The sequence below is a fragment of the Moschus berezovskii genome, chromosome 8, assembly GCF_049115385.1.
Source record: "Moschus berezovskii isolate FMDL1 chromosome 8, NW_MosBer_1.0, whole genome shotgun sequence".
Classification (NCBI taxonomy): domain Eukaryota; kingdom Metazoa; phylum Chordata; class Mammalia; order Artiodactyla; family Moschidae; genus Moschus; species Moschus berezovskii.
Genome location: NC_142467.1, coordinates 108,318,424 through 108,341,079, shown reverse-complemented (window position 1 = coordinate 108,341,079; position 22,656 = coordinate 108,318,424). Strand labels below are relative to the sequence as shown.

Below are 22,656 nucleotides of genomic sequence, written 5' to 3'. Positions count from 1 at the left end.
ACTTAGACTTCTTGTTGCAGAGTCTTCTCTGGGGGCACAAGCTCTCGGGCCTGTAGGTGTCAGCAGTTGCTGCACGTGGGCTCCAGAGCACAGGCTCAGCAGCTGTGGTGCACGAGGCACGAGGGGGCTTCCTGAACCAGGGGTGGAACTGGTGTCCCTGGCATTGCAAGGCAGATTTCTTACATTGGACCACCAGGGAAACCCCCACCTGGGGCCTTGGCACTGGCTGTTTCCTCTTTGGACCTCTTCCCGCCGACTTCTCCTTGTCACTCTGATCTCAGCTTTGATGTCGCCTTCAGTTCAGTTCAGTTCAGTTCAGTCGCTCAGTCGTGTCCGACTCTCCGCGACCCCATGAATCACAGCACGCCAGGCCTCCCTGTCCATCACCAACTCCCGGAGTACACTCAAACTCATGTCCACAGAGTCGGTGATGCCATCCAGCCATCTCATTCTCCGTCGTCCCCTTCTCCTCCCGCCCCCAACCCTTCCCAGCATCAGAGACCTTTCCAGTGATGTCGCCTTAGAGACATGCAAACTCCTATAAGCCTTCTGGTCACTCTAGTTTAAGCCCCCAGAAAGCGCCTGCCCCCGCTGATGGGGTATGTTTGTTTGCGTGGTGTCCCATTGTCTCCATCCTAACTCATAGGTGTCTCTGTGACACAAATCGTGTGTGGCACCTAGAAGCTGCTCAGTTGTCATTTTTCAGTCACTGAGTCGTGTCTGACTCTGTGTGACCCCATGGACTGCAGCACGCCAGGCTCCCCTGTCCCTCACCATCTCCTGGAGTTTGCCCAAGTTCATGTCCGTTGAGTCAGTGATGCCATCCAACCATCTCATCCTCTGTCACGCTCTTCTTCTCCTCCTGCCTTCAACCTTTACAATTTTTCAAATCTTCCAATCTTTCCAGAAACACCCCATCAGGGTCTTTTCCAATGGGTCAGCTGTTTGCATCAGGTGGCCAAAATATTGGAGCTTCAGCTTCAGCATCAGTCCTGCTACATTAACATTGCAGGACACTGGGATAGTTCAGTTGGGGTTTTACTTATGCATTGAAAGGCTGCTGTAGGGCAGCATGCGAACAGCTTTCAAATTACTGGACCTTGAAATGTCATATTTGTGTTATTTGAGTTTGCGATGTTTAAGGAGAAATGTTTTGAATATTTGAATATTACTGTTTGGATTTGTTACAAACTGAATTCATTTGAAATGCTACGGTTCTGTCCTTTCATAGGAAATCTCAGCAGAACTGGCAGACTCTTGTGCCCAGAGCGACTCTTCCCCTTCTCACACGCTCCTCTGTCGCCTCTTTCAGAAAGCACGCTCTGAACCGCCATCGGATGAAGCCCGCTCTCTTCAGTGTGCTCTGCGAGATCAAGGACAAGGCAGGTAGGCCGTCGAGAAGGCGCTTCCCGTATGGGTCCAGGACCACCACCGCTTCATACCTCTGGTCCCGGCTCAGTCCTCACATGCGTCCTGAGCCATCTTGCTCGTCACATCCCTCTCTGGCAGCAGTGGTTCAGATGATTCGCTTCTGACTCGTCACAGCCCTGCTTGCTGGTGTATTACACTCGTTTCTTTCATAGTTTGTAACCGGAGAAGTGCTGCTGCCAGTGAGTGACAAGCAGCCATGTTCTGTGTATAAGGCCTCAGAAGCATTGTGGCATTCCATTGCTTTACAAAAGTATCTAACATGATGGAATTCGGAAAGTAGAATAATTTTGTTTTGGTTGTTTTAAGCATCCAAAGTAAGCCCCATGGAAGTTTCTGCTATTGGAAGTTCTTTTGTTTAAAAAAAGCTTTTTATTTTGAATTAATCTAGACCTGCAGAAAGTTGGAAAACTAGCACAGCGTTCTCATACACCTTTCTCCCAGCTTCTTCTAGTGGCAACACCTTCAAAACCGCTGTTGCTCTTCAGTCGCTCAGTCGTGTCCGACTCTTTGCGACCCCATGGGCTGCAGCGCGCCAGGCTTCCCTGTCCTTCACTGTCTCCCAGAGTTTGCTCAGACTCATGTCCATTGGGGCGGTGATGCCATCCAACCTTCTCATCCTCTGTCGCCTCCTCCTCCTCCTGCCTTCAGTCGTTCCCAGCATCAGAGTCTTTTCCAGTGAGTCAGCTCTTCACATACTTCTCCAAAGTATTAGAGCTTAAGCTTCAGCATCAGTCCTTCCAATTCAGTCCTGAGTTCCTTTAGGATTGACTGGTTTGATTTCCTTGCTGTCCAAGGGACTCTCAAGTCTTTTCTAGCACCACAGTTTGAAGGCATCAATTCTTTGGTGATCAGCCTTTTTTATTGTCCAGCTTTCACATCCGTACATGACTAGTGGAAAAACCATAGCTTTGACTATGCAGGCCTTTGTCAGCAAAGTAATGTCTCCGCTTTTTAATATGTGTCTAGGTTTGTCATAGCTTTCTGCCAAGAAGTAAGCGTCTTTTAATTTCATGGCTGCAGTCACCGTCCACAGTGATTTTGGAGCCCAAGAAAATAAAGTCTGTCACTGTTTCCATAGTGCGGTGATTAAAACCAGGAAACTGACGTTGGTACAATGCCTGTAACTGAGCAACAGGCCCTGTTTGAATCTCCCTGGGTCTGGTCCCGCGTGCCCCTTTTCTGCTCCGGGGTCCGCATTGCATGCAGTCCCCGTGTCTCCTTAGTTACCCCACCCCTGAAGTCTGTTCTGTTGTTGCCCCTCACTCATGACACTCATACTTTCGCTGAGGACCGCTCAGTCATTTTATGGAGAGTCCTTCAGTGCGGTGTGTCCATTGTTTCTGCATAATTAGACTGAGGTTGTGCGTCTTTGGCAGAAATCTCACAGAAGCGAGGTTGTGTACTTCTCAGTGCATCATGTCTGAGGTATGTGCCGTCAGTAAATCCTACCACTGACAGTTCCGACCCGATCACTTGGTCAAGGTTAATAACAGTTTGAAGGTTTGTTGTTGTTTTTAATTCTTGATTGCGCTGGGGCTTCGTTGTTGCTCACAGGCAAACAGGGGCTACTCTTCTTTGCGGAGCACGGGCTTCTCATTGTGGGGGCTTCTCTTGTTGCAGAGCACGGGCTCTAGGCATGTGAGCTTCAGAAGTTGCAGCTCACAGGCTCAGTAGTCATGGCTCGTGGGCTCTGGGACGTGGGCTCAGTAATTGTGGTGCACAGGTTTAGTTGCTCCACGGCATGTGGAATCTTCCCAAATCAGGCATTGAACCTGTGTCCCCTGCATTGGCAGGGGGATTCTTATCCACTGGCCCACCAGGGAGGTCCCCTGAAGATGGTTTATAAGAGAAGCCACCAAATATGGTGAAGGTATCTTTAAAACTAAAGTCCTCAGTAGAAGGGTTGTCACTTGATTTCTTAGAGTGAGCTGGTCTCTTGAGATCAGTTATTTGAGTGTTGGGTGTCGCTTTAGAGCACAGTTACTCTGGGGCTTGTAGAAAGCACATATGCGGTACAAAAGTATGTTTCTTTTTTTATTTGTTAACTCAGTTATTTTTGGGTCTTCACCGCTTTGTGTGGGCCTCTCTTGCTGCGGAGCACAGGCTCTAGGCATGCACAGGTTCCCGCAGTTGCAGCTGGCAGGCCCCAGAGCTGCAGGTTTAGTAGTGATGGTGCAGGGCTTTGTTGTCCTGCAGCCTGTGGGGTCTTCCTAGACTGGGGATTGAACCCACGTCTCCTGCATTGGCGGGTGGTTTCCTATCCACCAGAGAAATCCAAAAGTATGTTTGTTTCTCAACATGGTTTTGGTGCAAGATTGATGTATACTTGACATGGACAGTGGCAGAGAGCAGTGACATGGTCTGAATTCCTTTTTGCTTCTGGTTCCATCACCCTGGCACGTGACTGAAAATTTTCCTGTCCCTAGTCCTTCTCTGTGAATTGGGGACAGTGATAACACTTAGCTCATGATGACTGAAGACTGTGTGAGTTCATAGATGTAAGGTTATGAGTGCAGTGCCGGCCTCCAGTAATTATCTGATGACTGAAAGAAAAATTCAATTTTAAAACTAGTTAAGTTTCACCCAAATGCTATAAGAACATAATAATATTTTTTCCTCCCACAGTTTGAATATTTTTTATTGTGATAAAATATACATAACATAAAATTTACCACTTCAACCATTTTTAAGTGTACAGTTTAGTGGTATTAAGTACATTCACATCGTTGTACAACCATCACCACCATCCACCTCCAACACGTTTTCATCTTCCTAAACTGAGACTTTTCATAAGAACTATCCCATGGTATGAGTGTGTGTGCTAAGTTGCTTCAATCCTTTCCAACTCTTTGCAACCCTATGGACTGTAACTGAACTGCCAGGCTCCTCTGTCCATGGAATTCTCCAGGCAAGAATACTGGAGTGGGTTGCCATGCCCTCCTGTAGGGGATCTTCCTGACGCAGGGATCAAACCGGTATCTTTTCCATCTCCTGCATTGGCAGGTGGGTTCTTTACCACTAGCACCACCTGGAAAGCCTAGCTTGTGGTGTATTTCTTTTTAATTATTTTCCCTTCTATGCACTCTGTAACCCAGAAACTTATATTCCATTTGGTTTACAAAGCCACTATAGTCTGAGTGGTCTACGTTTGTTCTGATAAGTCTGTTTATGGGTGTTTAACTTTTTATTTTGAAACAATCACAGATTTACAAAAATGTTCCAAAAATAGCACAAATAAATTTTTTCTCTGCACTACTGGAGGGTAAGTTGCTGCCGTGATACCTCATGACCCCTGCACACTTGAGCTCATCTCCAACGAACAGGGCACAGTGTCCTGTTTACCCACAGAACAACCATCATGGTCAGAAGAGGAGCACTGATGCGCCACCCACCATGGAATTCTCAGACCTCACTCAGGCTCTGCCAGTGGTCCCAACGATGTGTTTTAGAGAAAAGGACAAAAAGAGTCAAGGTCTCACATTGCCCTTAGTTGTCACGCCTCTTTGGTCTTGTTCCATCTGTGATAAGACCCCTGTCTTTCCTTGACTCTCATGACCTTGAGCATCTGGGAGATCACAGGCGAGCCTCTTCATTTGGGCTTATCTGGTGTCTCCTCACGACTGGACTCCCACTACACATCCTCGGAAGGGGGCCATGCCTCTTCTCTTACAAGGACTGGTCAGTGGTGCCCACGTTTGCTCTCCCGTCTCGGTGACATTAACTTTGATAACTCAAGTAAGGTGGTGTGTGCCAGACTCCTCCTTTCTAGAGTCCCTCCTTTTCCCTTGGCAATGAGTATCCTGTCGGAGGTGCTCTCAGACTGCTCCTTATTAAATTCCCGTTTGTTCATCTTTGGGCTTTGTATCGCCGTTGGTTCATGGAGTATTATCTGAAACAGTCAGTTACTATTATAACTCTTTTCTTTCTCTCTTTGTTTTTGGCCATGCGGTACAGCTCGCAGAATCTTAGTTCCCCAGCCAAGGGTGGAGCCCCTGCCCCCTGCAGTGGAAGCATGGAGTCCTAACCCCAGGACGGCCCAGCGCCGCGGGGTGCTGTCTGTTTCTCTCTAGATTGGCGACTCATTCCTCTGACACCCTTGGTGTTTTCCTTATTTAATCAGTCACCCCTCCCCTCTCACGTGTAGCCCTCCTTCTCCTCCCCGACGTGGATCCCTTTTCACCCCCTCGGCCCCTGACCCGGATCCCCCGCCAACCCCTGCTGGATGCCCTCCTCACCTTCCTCAGCCTGCAACGCCCAGAGCCAGGTCACCCTCCCCTGCAGACAGGCCTTTGTCCTACAGGGCTATAATGCCCCTCCCCTGAGCTTCTGCTCAGGTGCTCCTCACGGGTGTCTGAGTGTCTAGTGGTCTGTCTTCTCTGTTCCTTATTTATGTATGTTTTTATTTGTGTTCCTTATTTTTATTATGGGGTACAGATATTATGGCTTCCAGGAAACAAAGGTTGAGCTTTTGGGGGGTTTATAAGCAAGTTTGCTCTCAACACCTCACAGCACCTCCCTCCAGAGCTCTGTGTGAACCAGATAAGCAGCATTCCTGCAACTGAAAAAGTAGCACAACCCAAGAGTCCTGTGGGCTGGTAGACACTGCCCTCGGGACACGCCGGTGTGCGTCCAGTGCCTGGAGCTCCTGGCACAGTCACGTGCTCCTTAGCACCACGTGGACTGTGTGATGTTAGTCACCGTCCTCAAAATTGTGCAGTGCTGGTGCCTCTCTCAGGCGTGCTGTCTCCCAGTCACCCCTAGAGGAGAGAAACAGCCCTCTGGGGGGCTCCCCACTGCCCCCAGCAGTTGGCCCTGTCATCAGAGCGCCTTGGCTGTGTGGGTCCTTGAGGTTTTTATTGCCAACTTAGCTATGCAAAGTAAAGAATTGAGTGGCAATAATAAGCAATCGTTAAAAGTCTTTTTATCAGCTGTCATCTCAGGAAGCTGTGGCTCTTGACAAGCTTTTCCCATCAGCAAGATGCTGGGACTGATCAGAAAACTGCTTCCTGAGTGCCGCGGCTGCGCTGTCTGGGCACGTCTGCTTTTGCTTCATCTGATTCTGTATGTACGGACGTGACGACAGCCAGTAGTCAGCTTCCAACTCAGCAGTTTCAGGAGAAAAAGAACGGTTCGACACCTACTGCCATCAGGGCTGGCTGAGGTGTCCATTTTAGCCCACATCATTGCCCGAGCCCATTCTCCCAGGCTGTCGGGGTCACACTCAGGGCTTCTGACCCCACCCAGACTGAGTCCCAAGGCAGCTGTGGGGCCCACAGTATAGGCCACACGTCAGATCTGGGCTTTTTTTTTTTTTTCCAGAAAATCATGCTTCCTTTCCACTGATTGGCTCAAACATTAAGGTGCCTGGTACATTTGGGGGCATGGCATCAGGAAGGAGCGGCACCACTCAGCCTTGAAAAACACAAGCCATCACGGCTGCCGAGAGCTGCCTACACGTCAGGCTCAGTGTGGCCAGGCGTCTTGTCGTATTAGTAGAAAGTGCGGTCGCGGCAGTACTGCCTGTCCAACACGCGGGCCACAGGCCTTCCCGCCTCAGGACGGACCACAAAGAAAAGAAACAAGGTCTCAGTTCCGCCTGAGCTTTCCCCAGCCCCCTGACCAGGAATGACCAAGTCCTGGCCCAAAGAAAACTGCTGAGGGTCCTGACCCTGCACTGGGTTCCCAGGCGCCTCTGCCCGATGAGCGATCCTGGGGGTTGGGCCTCCTGGGGCACTCACAGCAGGAGATGGCACATCAGCTTCTTCTTTTTTTTGTTGTTTTAAAGATTGATAGATTTTATTTTTTGGCTGTGGTGGGTCTTCATTGCTGCCCAAGGGCTTTCTCTAGTTGCAGAGAGCAGGGGCTGCTCTGCGTCGCGATGCATGGGCTTCTCATCTTAGTGGCTTCTCTTGCTGAGGAGCGCAGGCTCTGGGCCTGGCTGGAAGCTCTCAGGCATAGTCATCCAGCATTTTTTTAATTTGTTTTTTTACTTATGTTTCCCTTCCCCCTCAGCCACTCAGAGCTGTTGCGATTGTAACATCGTGATGGGTAGTTTCAGCCTTCTGGTTGGGTCTGTCCCAAAGACTGCCCTTGGGGCCAGTGTGTGACTTTTTTTGGAATCCGGGCCCCTTTTGTGATCGGCTGGACCTGAGGAGTAGTTCACTGTGGCTGCGCAGGGAGCAGATCTCCTAGAGTTGGGGTTATTTTTCAGGTTGCTTGGAGTATCCTTTCTTGGCCCCACAGTCTCAGGGTGACTCATGAATTGAGCCTCCAGTTCTGACCACCCTATCATAGCTCCTCTGCAGCGACAGACTGTGGTTCATCCCCCAGGGACAATTTACATTCGAATTAATTAAAATCAAGTATAATTAAATAAGGCGTTCTTAAGCCACACTCGCCACATCTCAAGTGCTCAGCAGCCACGTGTGGCTGGTGGGTCACATATTAGACAGTGCAGATGCAGAACATTCCATCACTGGGGAAATCCTACTGGACAGACAGATGGATTAGTATAGACAAATACACAAATCAAGAATTATGAAAAAAAAACACTCTAATGCCCATGATGATGACCAGAGAAACAAAATATGGTCCATCTGTTCAATGGACTACTGTCCAGCCACAAAAAGAAATGAAGTTTTCTGACACAAACTACAACATTGAGGAACCTTAAAAACTTTATTCTAACAACAAGGCCCTACTGTATAGTAGAGGGAGCTATATTCAATATCTTGTAATAACCTATAATGGAAAATAATCTGAGAAATATATATATGATACATATATATAGTACATTAATAGAATATATGTTTCTATATATTATATAAATAACATATATATAACAGAATCACTTTGCTGCACACCTAAAACATTGTAAATCAACTTCTGTGCTGAATGAAAGAAGCCAGACAAAAATGTCCACAATAGCACGTGGCTCCATTTATGTGAACTGTCCAGAAGAGGCGGAAAGAGATGATTAGTAGTTACCAGAGGCCGGGTGGGAGAGTGGGGAGTGACTGCTGACGGGCCCAGGGTCTCTTTGAGGAGGAGAAAAATTAGGCAATGGTTGCACGACCTGGTGAAAGCACTGAAAAACCAGAGTTAGTCACTGGAAACGGGTGGATTGTATGTCACCTGAATCATTTCTCAATAAAACTTTCATAAAAACCACCCAAAGACTGGGGGATTTTAGTCAGGGGCCCACAGCTTAAGGACTTGGTACACAGATTCTTATAAAGCATCACTTTCTTGCAGTGTCTGTACCTTTATTGCAGTTTCTTCTTAGGGCTTAACCATTCGCTGAAATTATCCTGTGGGTTTGTCTCTGGTGTGTCTCCTGATCCCCTCCCTGGAATGCCGGCCTGCGAATGCACAGATGTGCCTGCTGGCCAGCGTATCCCAACCCAGTTACGGGCTTGGCCCACAGTCGATATCGGTAAACCTGGTGATGGTGTGAAAGTGACTAATCTTTCTTAACAGAGAATGCCTTTTTACAGTCACCTCCAATCGCACAGAGTCGGACACGACTGAAGTGACTTAGCAGCAGCAGCAGCAGCAGCAGAACCTGCTTGACAGCAGTCCCTGAGCCAATCCCTCAGAGGGGAGTTAGGTCCGGGGCGGGCCTGAAAATCTGATTTCCAGCCTGGGAATGGGTTGGACATGGTTGTGCATGTTGCTGGGCTGGTCACCTCCCTGTGCAGGACTCAGCAAAGTAAAGGTCATCCCTTGGGTGATCATAGCCCAACTTCAGAAGCTTCTAGATATCATTCAGTTGAAATGAGAGCATCTCTTGGGATGAGAAATAAGTTTGTTTAAGGTATACAGAAGCCATCTGTAAGTGCTATTTTTTCTTGGCTGTTGCTCTTAAATGTTCCCAAAGCCTCACAGGAGAGCATGGACCAGTTTTCTAGGTGTTTTACTTGGCTGCATTTTCTGTTACAACATTTCTCTGTCTTGTCCTTTTGCCCTGTTGCCACAAGAAAACAGAGCTAAAGCAAACTCCATGCCATTTTTACTGAGCATCAGCAGTTCAATAGTCTATGACAGAATCACAGGCCTTTAATTAACAACTGCAAACGTGTATTGAAATGAAAACAACTTGCATATTTGGTTGAGATTTCAGCGCTTAGGTTGTGATGTATTTCAACTAAGGATTGATTAGAACCTATGGGAATTTGCATAGTGTTATACTCCTTCAGTCTGATGAATATCTAACATTCATGTCAGGTGTGATTTCAGAAATTGATGAGTGTTTGCTAAAGGAATATTCTTTGGCTTTTTGCTTTTTTTGTCCTCACCACTCATCTTGTGAAATCTTAGCTCCTGATCAGGGACCTTGGCAGTGAAAGCGCAGAGACCTAACCAGTGGACCACCAGGGCACTCCCTAAAGAAATATTCTTTGTGAAGTCCTGTGGGAAAGATGATAAAGAATCTGCCTTCAGTGTGGGAGACCCAGGTTCTATCCCTGGGTTGGAAAGATCCCCTGGAGAAGAGAATGGCAACCCACTCTAGTATTCTTGCCTAGAAAGTCCCATGGTCAGAGGATCCTGGCAGGCTACAGTCCTTGGGGTCACAAAGAGTTGGACACAACTGAGCAATGAACACTTCCACTTTCATGGGACTGAGAAAGTCTAGTAACTTGAAACAAGGCTTCGGGGACTGCCCTGGTGGTCCACTAGCTAAGACTCTTCAGGGGACCGGGGTTCAATCCCTGGTCGGGGAACTAGATCCCCCATGCTGCAACTAAAATACCCGTCATGCCTCGCAACTAAAGATCCTGCATGCTGCTCTAAGACCTGTGCAGCCAAAGAAACAACATACAAAAAAAATTTTTTTTAATTAAACAAGGCTTCATCTAGAATCTTGCTTAAAGAACTGACCTGGGAAACATTGCCTCAAAGTTAAATGCAGACAGTTCTCAACACCAGCAGGCTGTATTCCAAGTTATCCCCAGGAAGCAAGAATCTAAAGGTCCCTTGTCAGTGTGGGTGGCCAGCTGGTCTGAATGCCATTGCTCAGCACCGACCCCACCTGGAGGCCACTTTGGGGGTGAGGTGGAGGATGAGAGGGGAGTTGTCAGTGGCATCAGTGACTCCCTGGGTGACTCCAGCCACACAGGGATGCCCTTCAGCCTGTAAGTAGGTGACATCTCCCATCTTTACTTTGCCCATCTGTCCCTTTCCAGGTTCTGGTCCCATCCGCTTGACTGGCATCTACAGGACAGTGTCTGACTTGAAGTAGTGCCTCAAAAGGGTCCCCAGTACATCCAAGTGTATGTGTGTATTTGTGTGTGTGTGCGCGCTTTAGGGAGATGCCCCTTGTCAGGTTAAGGAGGGTTCTTTCTGTTCCTGGTTTGCTAAGGGTTTTTATCATTAACGGGTGTTGTTTTAATCGATTTGTTTCTTTTTGCATCTTTTGAGATATGCTTTTTCTCCTTGGGGTTACTGCGGTGCTTTATGTTGATAGACTTACATTGATTTTCATTGACAATGGTGTGTTTTACTGACAGAGCTTGGAAGCCCCCATGTTCAGAGGTGAGTCCCCTTGGCTGTGAGCCCTGTGTCTGTGCTCACACATGCTCACAGATGCTGCTGACTTCGGGTTGCTGACCATGTTTTACTTTCTCAGCTCTCTGGTCATGAACGCATGGGGCTGTGACTTCTGCGTGCGATCGCCCACCTTCAGTTTCCATCTGTGAGTGGCTGGTTTTCCTGTGTCTCTCTTTTCTAAAGGTGTAGCAGGAAGGTGCTCTCTCTTCCTGGAGGGGCCTGGTAGTGCTGGTCCCTAAAATGTCCTGCTAGCCTTTGGGGAGAGGTTTCTTAGCACAGGCTCCTATTTCTGGGCCATGATTCCATGAGGCCAGGAATGTTACGGGAACCAGAGCCGTGGCAGTGAAGGAGCCAGCAACAGTCCCTGGGGAGCAGGTGGTCCCACACAGCCACGCAGAAACCGCTGTGGCCTTCAGAGCCCTCGGTGGCAGGCAGTGGGGCGGTGGGGTGGGCAGCTGGGCAGGTCAGTCTCCCCGGGGGATCTGACCGGAGCCAGGACCTGCCTGATGGGACATCTCTGCTTCCACATTGGGAAAGTGTCTCTGAGGCAGGAATGGCGTGGGACCCAGGCCCGAAGGCAGGCAGCTGAGTGAGTGAGGAGAGTGGGCAGCAGCAGGGAGTGCCAGGGAGCTTCTCTGAACAGAACCTGAGGAGTCGGGCGGGGGTCAGCGCCCCGCCCCTGCTGGGGGTGGGGCCATGTCCTGCTCCCGCTCTGGCACCGCCCCTTCAGTGTGGGTCCCCGGGCCTCCTGGGGGGCCTCCCTCTCGCTGTGCCACTCCCCATCCTGCCCAGCCAGCCTCCTCACCCCAGTCACCTTCGTCAGGGCATCACCCCCACCTCCTCCTGTTCCCATGCTGTTGCCTTGGCTAAGGTGTTCACTCCTGGGCCAGGCAACCTGGTCTGCCTTCTCTGTGAAGGAAGCGCCCACAGCCTGGGTTCCTGCCGCATCTGTGATGCCACCAGCCTGGCGTTGTTGGGGGTTGGAGGGCCTTGCTTCCTCACTACATGGATCTTCCCGTGAGAATGGATTGCTCTTCCCTTACAAGCCGGGCCCGGCCCCCACTTCCTCACTCGGCGCCTCCACGTCCCCTCGGTGGGAGCACCTGGAATGAGCCTTTTTACCGCGCACGGGGCTTTCCCTCAGCGTCTCATCTCCAGACTCCTTCAGGGAGCAGCGCCACCTCCACCCCCAGACTGACAGTGCGCGTGACACCCAGGGAGGCAGGCCTGGGTGAGAGGGAGCAGCTTTACCCGAGGGTGTCACTGCTGGATTGCCCCTCACCTGGACCTTGCATCTGGGACTGGGGCACCCCCGGACGTGCCCACAGCCTCTGGGAGTGACCCAGGGACAGTACGTCCCTGGCCACAGGAAGCATTTTGGCTCACTGCTGCCCAGGACCAAAGCGAAACACAAAGAAGGAAACCAGGAAAGGGAAACAAAAAATGAAGCAGACATCTCAAAGAGTAAGCTCAAAAGTCTCATTAGATTCGACAGGCATAAATTCACCCTGTCGCGTGGCTGCCTGTCACGTTTGCGCTGGCCTTCACGCAGACAGAAGGCAAACCAGACACTCCCTTTCGAGGAGTCCTTGTCTAGATTAGAGCTGAATGAACACACTAAAATCTCCTGCTCTGTACTGCACGCACAGAAGAAAACTTGTCAGGGAAGGGGAAGGGTCCAGAGGCACTCCAAGGACGGGGGGGCCTGAAGGCAGTGACGCAGAGGTGGGAGGACCCGTCTGGACCCGCACACACAGGCTCCTCCTCAGACACGTGTTAGGCTCAGTGACACACATGGAGGAGCAGAGTCCCAGACCACAGTCCTGGTAAACAGTTTTATTGGAACTCCGCTGCTCGTTGCTTTACTATTGTCCGGAGCTAGTTCAGTTCCTAGTCTGGGCTCTCTTACTGGTTTGTAGGTGGAAGAGGTCTCTCTTCCTCTACTTGAAGTGACGTGTTAGTCACTCAGTCGTGTCCGACTCTGCGACCCCGTGAACTGCAACCCGCCAGGCTCCTCTGTCCATGGGGTTCTCCAGGCAAGAATACTGGAGTGGGCTGCCATTCCCTTCTCCAGGGGATCTTCCCGACCCAGGGAGCAAACCCAGGTCTCCTGCATTGCAGGTGGATTCTTTACTGTCTGAACCACCAGGGAAGCCCTGTCCTCTGCTTAGAAGGCCACAGTCCTGTGGATTAGGGCCCTGCCCCATCACCTCATTTGACCTTAATTACTTCCTCACAGGCCCTATTCCACAAAGACATTTGGGGTTTCATGTGTGAATTTGGGGAACACAAGTTAGTACATAGCAGTTCCATATTGTTTCTTATAAAAAACATAATGTGTTGATATTCATAATTTTATTTTACCTCATTGTGTGGTTTTTAAACCCACAGTAAATTGGGAACATAAGGAAATTTGGTGGTTTGGTGGGGAGTGCCTCTGTTTTAGATCCCAGCTCCTCCTCTGAATGCCTCTAACTGACAGTGTCCCTGAGCTGAGCTCCTGGGCTCCAGAGCCACCCGCTCCAAAGTCGAGGGCCCTGGGGGAGCTGAGGAGCACCCCTGGGACCGGAAATGAGCCTGTTGTAATTGATAGTAACGAGTCATCTGCACGTGTGTGAGAGGAAGCTAATGTGCCGATGTCACATGTGCTAATGACCACAGTCAAGCCAGGGACACGGTGCTGGGAAACAGCTGGGCCATGCTGAGGACTCACAGGGCTCCACACAGGGCCGCTGACAGAGCGCCACGGTGCTCAGCAGAGCTGTGTCCACAGCTGGGACCACAGTATGTTCACAAAAACGTACAGCTTTGAAGACACTAAACTTCTAAGTGTGTACGCCTGCTGTAACACACGCACTGTCAGCACCTCGGGGCCTGGGGTGTGACAGGCGTAGTGTCTCCTTGTTGCTGTCGTTCGGTCGCTAAATTGTGACCCTGTGGACGGCAGCACACCAGACTTCCCTGTCCTTCACCATCTCCCAGAGCTTGCTCAAACTCAGTCCACTGAGTCAGTGATGCCATCCAACCATCTCATCCCCTGTCACCCCCTTTTCCTTGTGCCCTCAATCTTTCCCAGCATCAGGGTCTTTTCCAGTGAGGTGGCTCTTCACATCAGGTAGCCTAAGTATTGGAGCTTCAGCTTCAGCACCAGTCCTTCCAGTGAATATTTAGGACTGATTTCCTTTAGGAATGACTGGTTTGATTTCCTTGCTATCCAAGGAGTCTTCAGCACCACAGTTGGAAAGCACGAATTCTTCAGTGCTCAGCCTTCTTTATGGTCCAGCTCTCACACCCATACATGACTACTGGAAAAACCATAGCTTTGACTAGATGAGCAAGGTGATGTCTCTGCTTTTTAATACATTGTCTAGGTTTGTCATAACTTTTCTTTAAAGGAGCAAGCGTCTTTTAATTTCATGGCTGCAGTCACTGTCCGCAGTGATTTTGGAGCTCAAGAAAATGAAATCTGACATTGTTTTCACTTTTTCCCCACCTATTTGTCATGAAGTGATTGGACCAGATGCCATGATCTTAGTTTTTTGAATGTTGAGATTTAAGCCGGCTTTTTCACTATCTTCTTTCACCTTGATCAACAGGCTCTTTGGTTCCTCTTCACTTTCCATCCTTAAAGTGATATCATCTGCATATCTGAGGTTATTGATATTTCTCCCAGCAATCTTTATTCTAGCTTATGAGTCATCCAGCCCAGCATTTCACATGATGTACTCTGCATGTAAGTTAAATAAGCAAGGTGACAATATACAGCCTTGACATACTCCTTTCCCAATTTGGAACCAGTCCATTTTTCCATGTCCAGTTCTAACTGTTGCTTCTTATCCTGCAAACATGTTTCTTAGGAGGCAGGTAAGGTGGTCTGGTATTCTCATCTCTTCAAGAATATTCCACAGTTTGTTGTGATCCACATAGTCAAAGGCTTTAGAGTAGTCAGTGAAGCAGAAATAGATGTGTTTTTTTGGAATTGTCTTGCTTTTTCTATGATCCAGAAGATGTTGGCAATTTTTTTCTCTGATTCCTCTGCTTTTTTCTAAATCCACCTTGTACATCTAGAAGTTCTCAGTTCACGTACTGCTGAAGCCTAGCTTGGAGAATTTTGAGCATAATCTTGCTAGCATATGAAATGAGTGCAATTGTATGGTAATTTGAACATTCTTTGGCACTGCCTTTCTTTGGAATTGGAATGAAAACACCTTTTCCAGTCCTATGGCCACTGCTGAGTTTTCCAAATTTGCTGGCATATTGAGTACAGCACTTTAACAGCATCACCTTTTAGGATTTGAAGTTCCATCACCTCCACTAGCTTTGTTTGTAGCAATGCTTCCTAAGGCCCACTTGACTTCACACTCTAGGATGTCTGGCTCTAGGTAAATGACCACACCATCGTGGTTTTCTGGGTCATTAAGAGCTTTTCTGTACAGTTCTTCTGTATATTCTGGCTACCTCTTCTTAATGTCTTCTGCTCTGTCATTTCTGTCCTTTATTGTGCCCATCTTTGCATGAAATATTCCCTTGGTATCTCCAGTTTTCTTAAAGAAATCTCTAGACTTTCCCATTATATTGTGTTCCTCTATTTCTTTGCAATATTTGCTTAAGAAAGCTTTCTTGTCTCTCCTTGCTGTTCTCTGGAACTCTGCATTGAGTTGGGTGTATCTTTCCCTTTCCCCTTTGCCTTTTACTTCTCTTCTTTTCTCAGCTACTTGTAAGGCCTTCTCAGACAACCACTTTGCTTTCTTGCATTTCTTTTTCTTGGGGATGGTTTTGGTCACCACCTCCTGTACAGTGTTATGAACCTCCTTCCATAATTCTTCAGGAACTCCATCTACCAAATCTGGTGTATTGAATCTGTTTGTCACTTCCACTGTATAATCATAGGGATTTGATTTAGGTCATACCTGAATGGCCTAGTGGTTTTCCCTACTTTCTTCAATTTGAACCTGAATTTTGCAATAAAGAGTTCATGATCTGAGTCACAGTCAGCTCCAGGTCTTGTTTTTGCTAATTGTATAGAGTTTCTTCATCTTCAGCTGCAAAGAATATAATCAATCTAATTTCGATATTGACCATCTGGTGATGTCCATGTGTAAAGTCATCTCTTGTGTTGTTGGAAGAGGGTGTTTGCTATGACCAGTGCGTTCTCTTGGCAAAACTCTATTAGCCTTTTCTGTGCTTCATTTTGTAATCCAAGGCCCAACTTGCCTGTTACTCCAGGTAACTTCCTACTTTTGCATTCCAGTCCCCTGTGATGAAAAGGACATTTTTTTTTTTTTTTTGGTGTTAGTTCTAGAAGGTCTCGTAAGTCATCATAGGACCATTCAGCTTCAGCTTCTTTAGCATTAGTGATTGGGGCATAGACTTGGATTACTGTGATGTTGAGTGGTTTCCCTTGGAAACGAACCAAGATCATTCTGTTATTTTTGAGATTGTAACCAACTACTGCATTTTGGACTCTTTTGTTGACTATGACAGCTACTCCATTTGTTCTAAGGGATTCTTGCCCACAGTAGTAGATATAATGGTCATCTGAGTTAAATTCACCCATTCCAGTCCATTTTAGTTCACCAATTCCTAAATGTCTACGTACACTCTTGCCATCTCCTGCTTGACTACTTCCAGTTTGCCTTGATTCATGGACCTAACAATCCAGGTTCCTGTGCAGTATTGCTGTTTACAGCATCGGACTTTCCTTTCACCAGCAGACACATCCACACCTGGGTGTTGTTTCTGCTTTGACTCCGCCTCTTCATTCTTTTTGTAGGTATTTCTCCTCTCTTCCCCATTGGTTTATTGAACATCTACCGACCTGGGGAGTTCATCTTTCAGTATCATATCATTTTGCCTTTTCATGCTGTTCATGGGGTTCTCGAGGCAGGAATGCTGCAGTGGTTCGCGTTCCCTTCTTTAGTGGGCCATGTTTTGTCAGGCCCTGACTAGCAGGGACATGCCCTTCGGCTGCTCCATGTAGCTGGGTGACATGCCTGGTGCCCTGGTTGTTCCACTGCTGGTCCTCATTGAGCATATAAACCGCCAATGGCCGTGCGACTCAAAAGTCAAGGCAAAGCTCCTTCTGGAGTAGCTTGGAAGGGAGTCTGGGGAAGGCTGGAGCATATGTTGGAGGAGAGGGCTCCAGGGTCTCTCTGCCGCTGCTGGCTGCCCTGGGGCCAGTCTGCTGCCCAGGAGTATCCTTATTCCTGGGCATATAGGCAGGTTTGGTTTTTCACAGTTTCAGTGTGGCCTTTTTTTTTTTTTTCAGTGTGGTCTTGTATGTCCTATAAATATAACATCTACTGGTGTCCTGTAGGGTAAGTTCTCAGACAAGAATTTGAAGATGTTAATCAGCGTTTAGCACCCCTCCAAAAAAGGCTGCAATAATGCATACCCCGTAACGAGGTGTGAGACAAGGTTCTCTGTGTTCTCAGAGCTCTCTGTGAGTTTTCAGCTGAGAACAGGTCCCATCGTTCTCCAGTGTGTTTTGTTTGTTAATCTCCTGCACCTGGTTGGGTACTTGACTTATGGGTTCTCAGATTCTTTGCTGTCATTGTTCAGCCAATAAGTCATGTCTAACTCTTTGCAACCTCGTGGACTGTAGCTTGCCAGGCTCCTCTGTCCTCCACTAATTCTTGGAGTTTGCTCAGGTTCGTGTCACTGAGTCAGCGATGGTAGCTCACCATCTTGTCCTCTGACACCCCTTTCCCTTTTTGCCTTCAGTCTTTCCCTTCATCAGTGTCATTTCCAGTGAGTCAGCTCTTCACCGACAATGTATTGGAGCTTCAGCATCAGTCCTTCCAATGAATATTCAAGATCAGTTTCGTTTAGGATTGACTGGTTTGATGTCTTTGCAGTCCATGGAATTCTCAAGAGTCTTCACCAGCACCACAATTCAAAAGTATCAGTTCTTCAGCGTTCAGCCTTCTTTATGGTCCAACTCTCACATCCATACATGACTACTGGAAAAATCATAGCATTGACTATATGGACCTTTGTCAGCAAAGTGACATCTCTGCTTTTTAATACATTATCTAGGTTTGTCATAGCTTTCCTTCCAAGTAGCAAGCATCTTTTAATTTCATGGCTGCAGTCACCATCCGCAGTGATTTTAGAGCCTGAGAAAATAAAATCTGTCACTGCTTCCACTTTTTCCCCATCTATTTGCCATGAAGTGATGGGATCCTGCTTATATAAATGCCGGGCTGGAGGAAGCACAAGCTGGAATCAACATTGCCGGGAGAAATATCAATAACCTCAGATATGCAGATGATACCATCCTTATGGCAGAAAGTAAAGAGGAACTAAAAAGCCTCTTGATGAAAGTAAAGGAGGAGAGTGAAAAAGTTGGCTTAAAGTTCAACATTCAGAAAACTAAGATCATGGCATCTGGTCCCATCACTTCATGGGAAATAGATGGGGAGACAGTGGAAACAGTGTCAGACTTTATTTTTCTGGGCTCCAAAAATCACTGCAGATGCTGATTGCAGCCATGAAATTAAAGATGCTTACTCCTTGGAAGGAAAGTTATGACCAACCTAGATAGCATATTAAAAAGCAGAGACATTACTTTGCCAACGAAGGTCCGTCTAGTCAAGGCTATAGTTTTTCCAGTAGTCATGTATGGATGTGAGAGTTGGACTGTGCAGAAAGCTGAGCGCCAAAGAATTGATGCTTTTGACCTGTGGTGTTGGAGAACACTCTTGAGAGTCCCTTGGACTGCAAGAAGATCCAACCAGTCCATCCTAAAGGAGATAAGTCCTGGCTGTTCATTGGAAGGACTGATGTTGAAGTTGAAACTCCAATACTTTGGCCACCTCATGCAAAGAGTTGATTCATTAGAAAAGGCCCTGACGCTGGAAGGGATTGGGGGCGGGAGGAGAAGGGGACGACAGAGAATGAGATGGCTGGATGGCATCACTGACTCGATGGACATGAGTTTGAGTGAACTCCGGGAGTTGGTGATGGACAGGGAGACCTGGCGTGCTGCGATTCATGGGGTCGTGGAGAGTCGGACATGACTGAGCGACTGAACTGAACTGAACTGATGGGATCAGATGCCATGATCTTAGTTTTTTGAATGTGGATTTTCAAGCCAGCTTTTTCACTCTCCTCTTTCACTTTCATCAGGAGATTCTTTATGTTTCTTTTCACTTTCTGCCATTAGATTGATATCATCTGCATATCTGAGGTTGTTGATATTTCTCTTGGCAATCTTATTTCCAGTTTTTGATTCATCCAGCCCTACATGTCGTATGATGTTCTCTATATATAAATTAAATTAGCAGGGTGACAATCTACAGCCTTGTACTGCTTTCCCAGTTTTGAACCAATTTCATGTCCAGTTGTAACTGTTGCTTCTTGAACCTTTTATAGGTTTCTCAGAAGATAGGTAGGGTGATCTGGTATTCCCATCTCTTTGAGAATTTTCCGCAGTTTGTTGTGATCTCCACAGTCAAAGGTTTTAGCGTATTCAATCAGATGTTTTTCGGAAACTCCCTTGCTTAAAGTGTTCATGTAAAAAGGCCTTATCGCTCCTTGCTGTCCTCTGGAAGCCTGCATTCAGTTGTGTATACCTTCCCCTTTCTCCCTTGCCTTCTGCTTCTCTTCTTTCGTCAGCTGTTTGTAAGGCCTCCTCAGACAGCCACTTTGCTTTCTTGCATTTCTTTTCTTGGGGATGATTTTGGTCACTGCCTCCTGTACAGTGCTACAATCTCTGCCTATAGCTCTTCAGGCACTCTGTCTAGCGGATCCAGCCCCTTGAGTCTGTTTGTCACCCCCACTGTGCAATCCTAAGGGACTTGATTTAGGTCATAGCTGAACGGCCCGGTGGCTTTCCCGAGTTTCTTCAATTTGTGGCTGTTGTTCAGTCGCTCGTTCTTGTCTGACTCCTTGTGACCCCGTGGATGGCAGCGCACCAGGCCTCCCTGTCCTTCACCATCTCCCAGAGCTGGCTCAAACTCATGTCCATTGAGTTGGTGATGCCCTCCAACCATCTCATCCTCTGTCACCCCCTTCTCCTTCCACCTGCAATCTTTCACAGGATCAGGGTCTTTTCTAATGAGTCAACTCTTTGCATCAGATGGCCAAAGTACTGGAACTTCGGCTTTCTTCAATTCAAGCCTGAATTTTGCAATAAGGAGCTCATGATCTGAGCCAGGTCTTGTTTTTACTTACTGTATAGAGCTTCTCAATCTTTGGTTGCAAAGAGCGTAATCAATCTGATATTGGTATTGACCATCTGGTGATGTCCATGTGTAGAATTGTCTCTCATGTTGTTGGAAGAGGGTGTTTGCTATGACCAGTGCATTCTTTTGACACTGTTGGTTAAATAAAAGAGCGAAAGGGGAGTTCCCTAGTGGTTAGGATTCGGTGCTTTCACTGCCTTAACCCAGGCTCAATCCCTGGTTGGGAAACAGAGATCCCACAAGTTGCAAGGCGTGGCCAAACAAAAAGAACAAAAGACTGACTACTAAGCACTCCTCAGCAGCCCAGAGTCACACACACACATGCCAAACACACACATGTGCTCCCAGCCACCCTTCACTCAGTCATGTGTCCAGCCTGAACCACCCCTGCCCCTAACTGTAACGAGAGAAGCTGAAGGGACCTCTCCAGCCCTGGGAGGCAGGCTGTGCTGGGGGCCCTCTGGGGGTGGGGGGGCGGAGTGCTGTGGGTGTCCCTCTCGGTCACTCCTGAGCCCAGGCCGGACCCATGGGTGCTTAGGGAGGAGCTGCTGAGCAAGCCTGAGACAGTCGCAGTGCTTCCAAGGGCCATGACGGGCCCAGAAGAGGGAAAGCTCACAAGGGCGGGTTTGGAAGGCTGTCAGGAAAGGCCCTGAGTGCCAGGTGTCAGAGTCTAGGCTGCCGCTGTGGATGCAGAGCTAGTTGAAGTCTTTGAACAGAAGACTGGCGTGATGAAGACAGCATTTGAGGGTAGTCAGCTTGCAGGTATGCCTGATGGACCGGAGGGGAGAGCTTTCCTCACAGGTCGCAAAGGGCAGGAAGGGGTCAACGCAGCAGGGTTCCGGGAGGGGCGTGAAGGGAAGGGCTGGATGGTGGGCCAGGCGTCGAGGTGGAATCAATAGGATCCACACACACAGAGGGATGAGGGAAGAGCATGTCCGTAATCTGCTCTGGGTTAGGAATGGTTACGGGGGGTGTGGGCCTTTACAAGGATCAGGCAGCGCAGCTCCGCTCTGTCCAGAAGTCCCCAGCCTTTACATCTGGCGCTTCTTGAAGACCAAGTAAGGCCGTTAGAGAATTAGGTCTCTGAACTGGAAGGCCCACAACTCATAAAAGGGACCCTTTTCCTTTCTTTCTTTCAGAAAGAGCCCTGTTGCAGCCCAGTGGGACTAAAGGGAAAGGGTGCTTTTGTGTGAGTTGAGTCCCCGAATCTGAGGAGGCAGAGGTCCCTGCCTGTGAGGAAAATTCCTGCAAGGATATCTCTTGAACTCCTTCAGTTTTTGCTAGTGCGTTTTTTACCAAAAAAAGTTCATCTGTTAAATAGGGAACAAGAACGTGGCACATGATTAATGAGCAGCTGCACCATGCAGCTTATAGGACCAGGGGTTGAACCAGGCCATGACAGTGAAAGTGCTGAGTCCTAACCCCTGAACCACCAGGGAATTCCCTAAGCTCAATTCTTATCTGAGCACTGAAGTCCATTAGTAACTGATAATACTGACAACCTGTTTCTAAGAAAAGACTTAAAACTTTTTCTTGACAGTTAGAACTACATGGAATCTATATCATCTATCATTACCTCCTTCCCCATTCCCTGCCTCCCATCCCCTTAGGAACCACCCCTCAACCTTCCTTCCTGTGTCTCCACAGATATGTGTTCCATCACTGAAAAGGCAGAGAAAAAACAGGTCCTGCAAGACCACCCTCCCTGGACCCGAGCCTCACTCTGTAACCCCTGCAGCAGCCTCCTCCCTGTACTGCCTGCCTCCTGTCCTCCTCTGAGCTTGCTAGTCAGGCTTCACCCCACCATGCCCTGAAGCTGCTTTTGCAGAGGTTAACAATCTTCCCCTGGTTGGATGGTATCACCAACTCAACGGACATGAGTTTGAGTAAACTCCAGGACTTGGTGATGGACAGGGAGGCCTGGCATGCTGCAGTCCATGGAGTTGCAAAGAGTTGGACACAACTGAGCAACTGAACTGAACTGAACAATTTTCCCCTAATGACCAAGCCTGTTTTCACCCCTCTGTTACCACTTCTGATTATTCCTCCACCTGCCTCATAACTCTTTCCATCTCCTCCTTTGCCTACCCTTTAAATGCTGATTTTCTAGCATTCAGGGAGTGTGGCCTTCTCATAGGTGAGAAGGTACAGGCAGATAGAAACAGACTTCCCAAACACATGCCACACCCCGATGACTCAGGAATACCTTCTAGCACCTGAACTGGTCAGCTCAGCCTCAGCTCCTAGGTAGCAGCTGCTTCGCAGCCACCCAGATGTTTGTGCTGAGCTGTGTCAGGGACCAACCTGACACCACCTTTTCACCTGCCTGCCTGCTGTTTTGAGTCTTCTGCTTGGGTAAAAGTAGCGCCTTCCAGGGCAAATGTGGGAGCTGTCACAGCGTCTTCCTTTTTCTCAAGTCCTGGTGGCTCAGACGGTAAAGAATCCACCTGCCAGTGCAGGAAACACAGGAGGCACAGGTTCGATCCCT

The 22,656-nt window shown here is 48.2% G+C and overlaps 1 protein-coding gene across 1 annotated transcript in view; it reads left to right on the top strand.

The window, feature by feature from the left end:
• PBX4 (PBX homeobox 4) overlaps positions 1 to 22,656 on the top strand; it is a 51,045-nt gene that overhangs the window by 18,898 nt on the left and 9,491 nt on the right. The window contains exon 2 of the mRNA XM_088839229.1: positions 1,313 to 1,386. Within this exon, the coding sequence (XP_088695355.1) occupies positions 1,313 to 1,386 (74 nt within the window). The remainder of the gene's footprint in view (positions 1 to 1,312; positions 1,387 to 22,656) is intronic.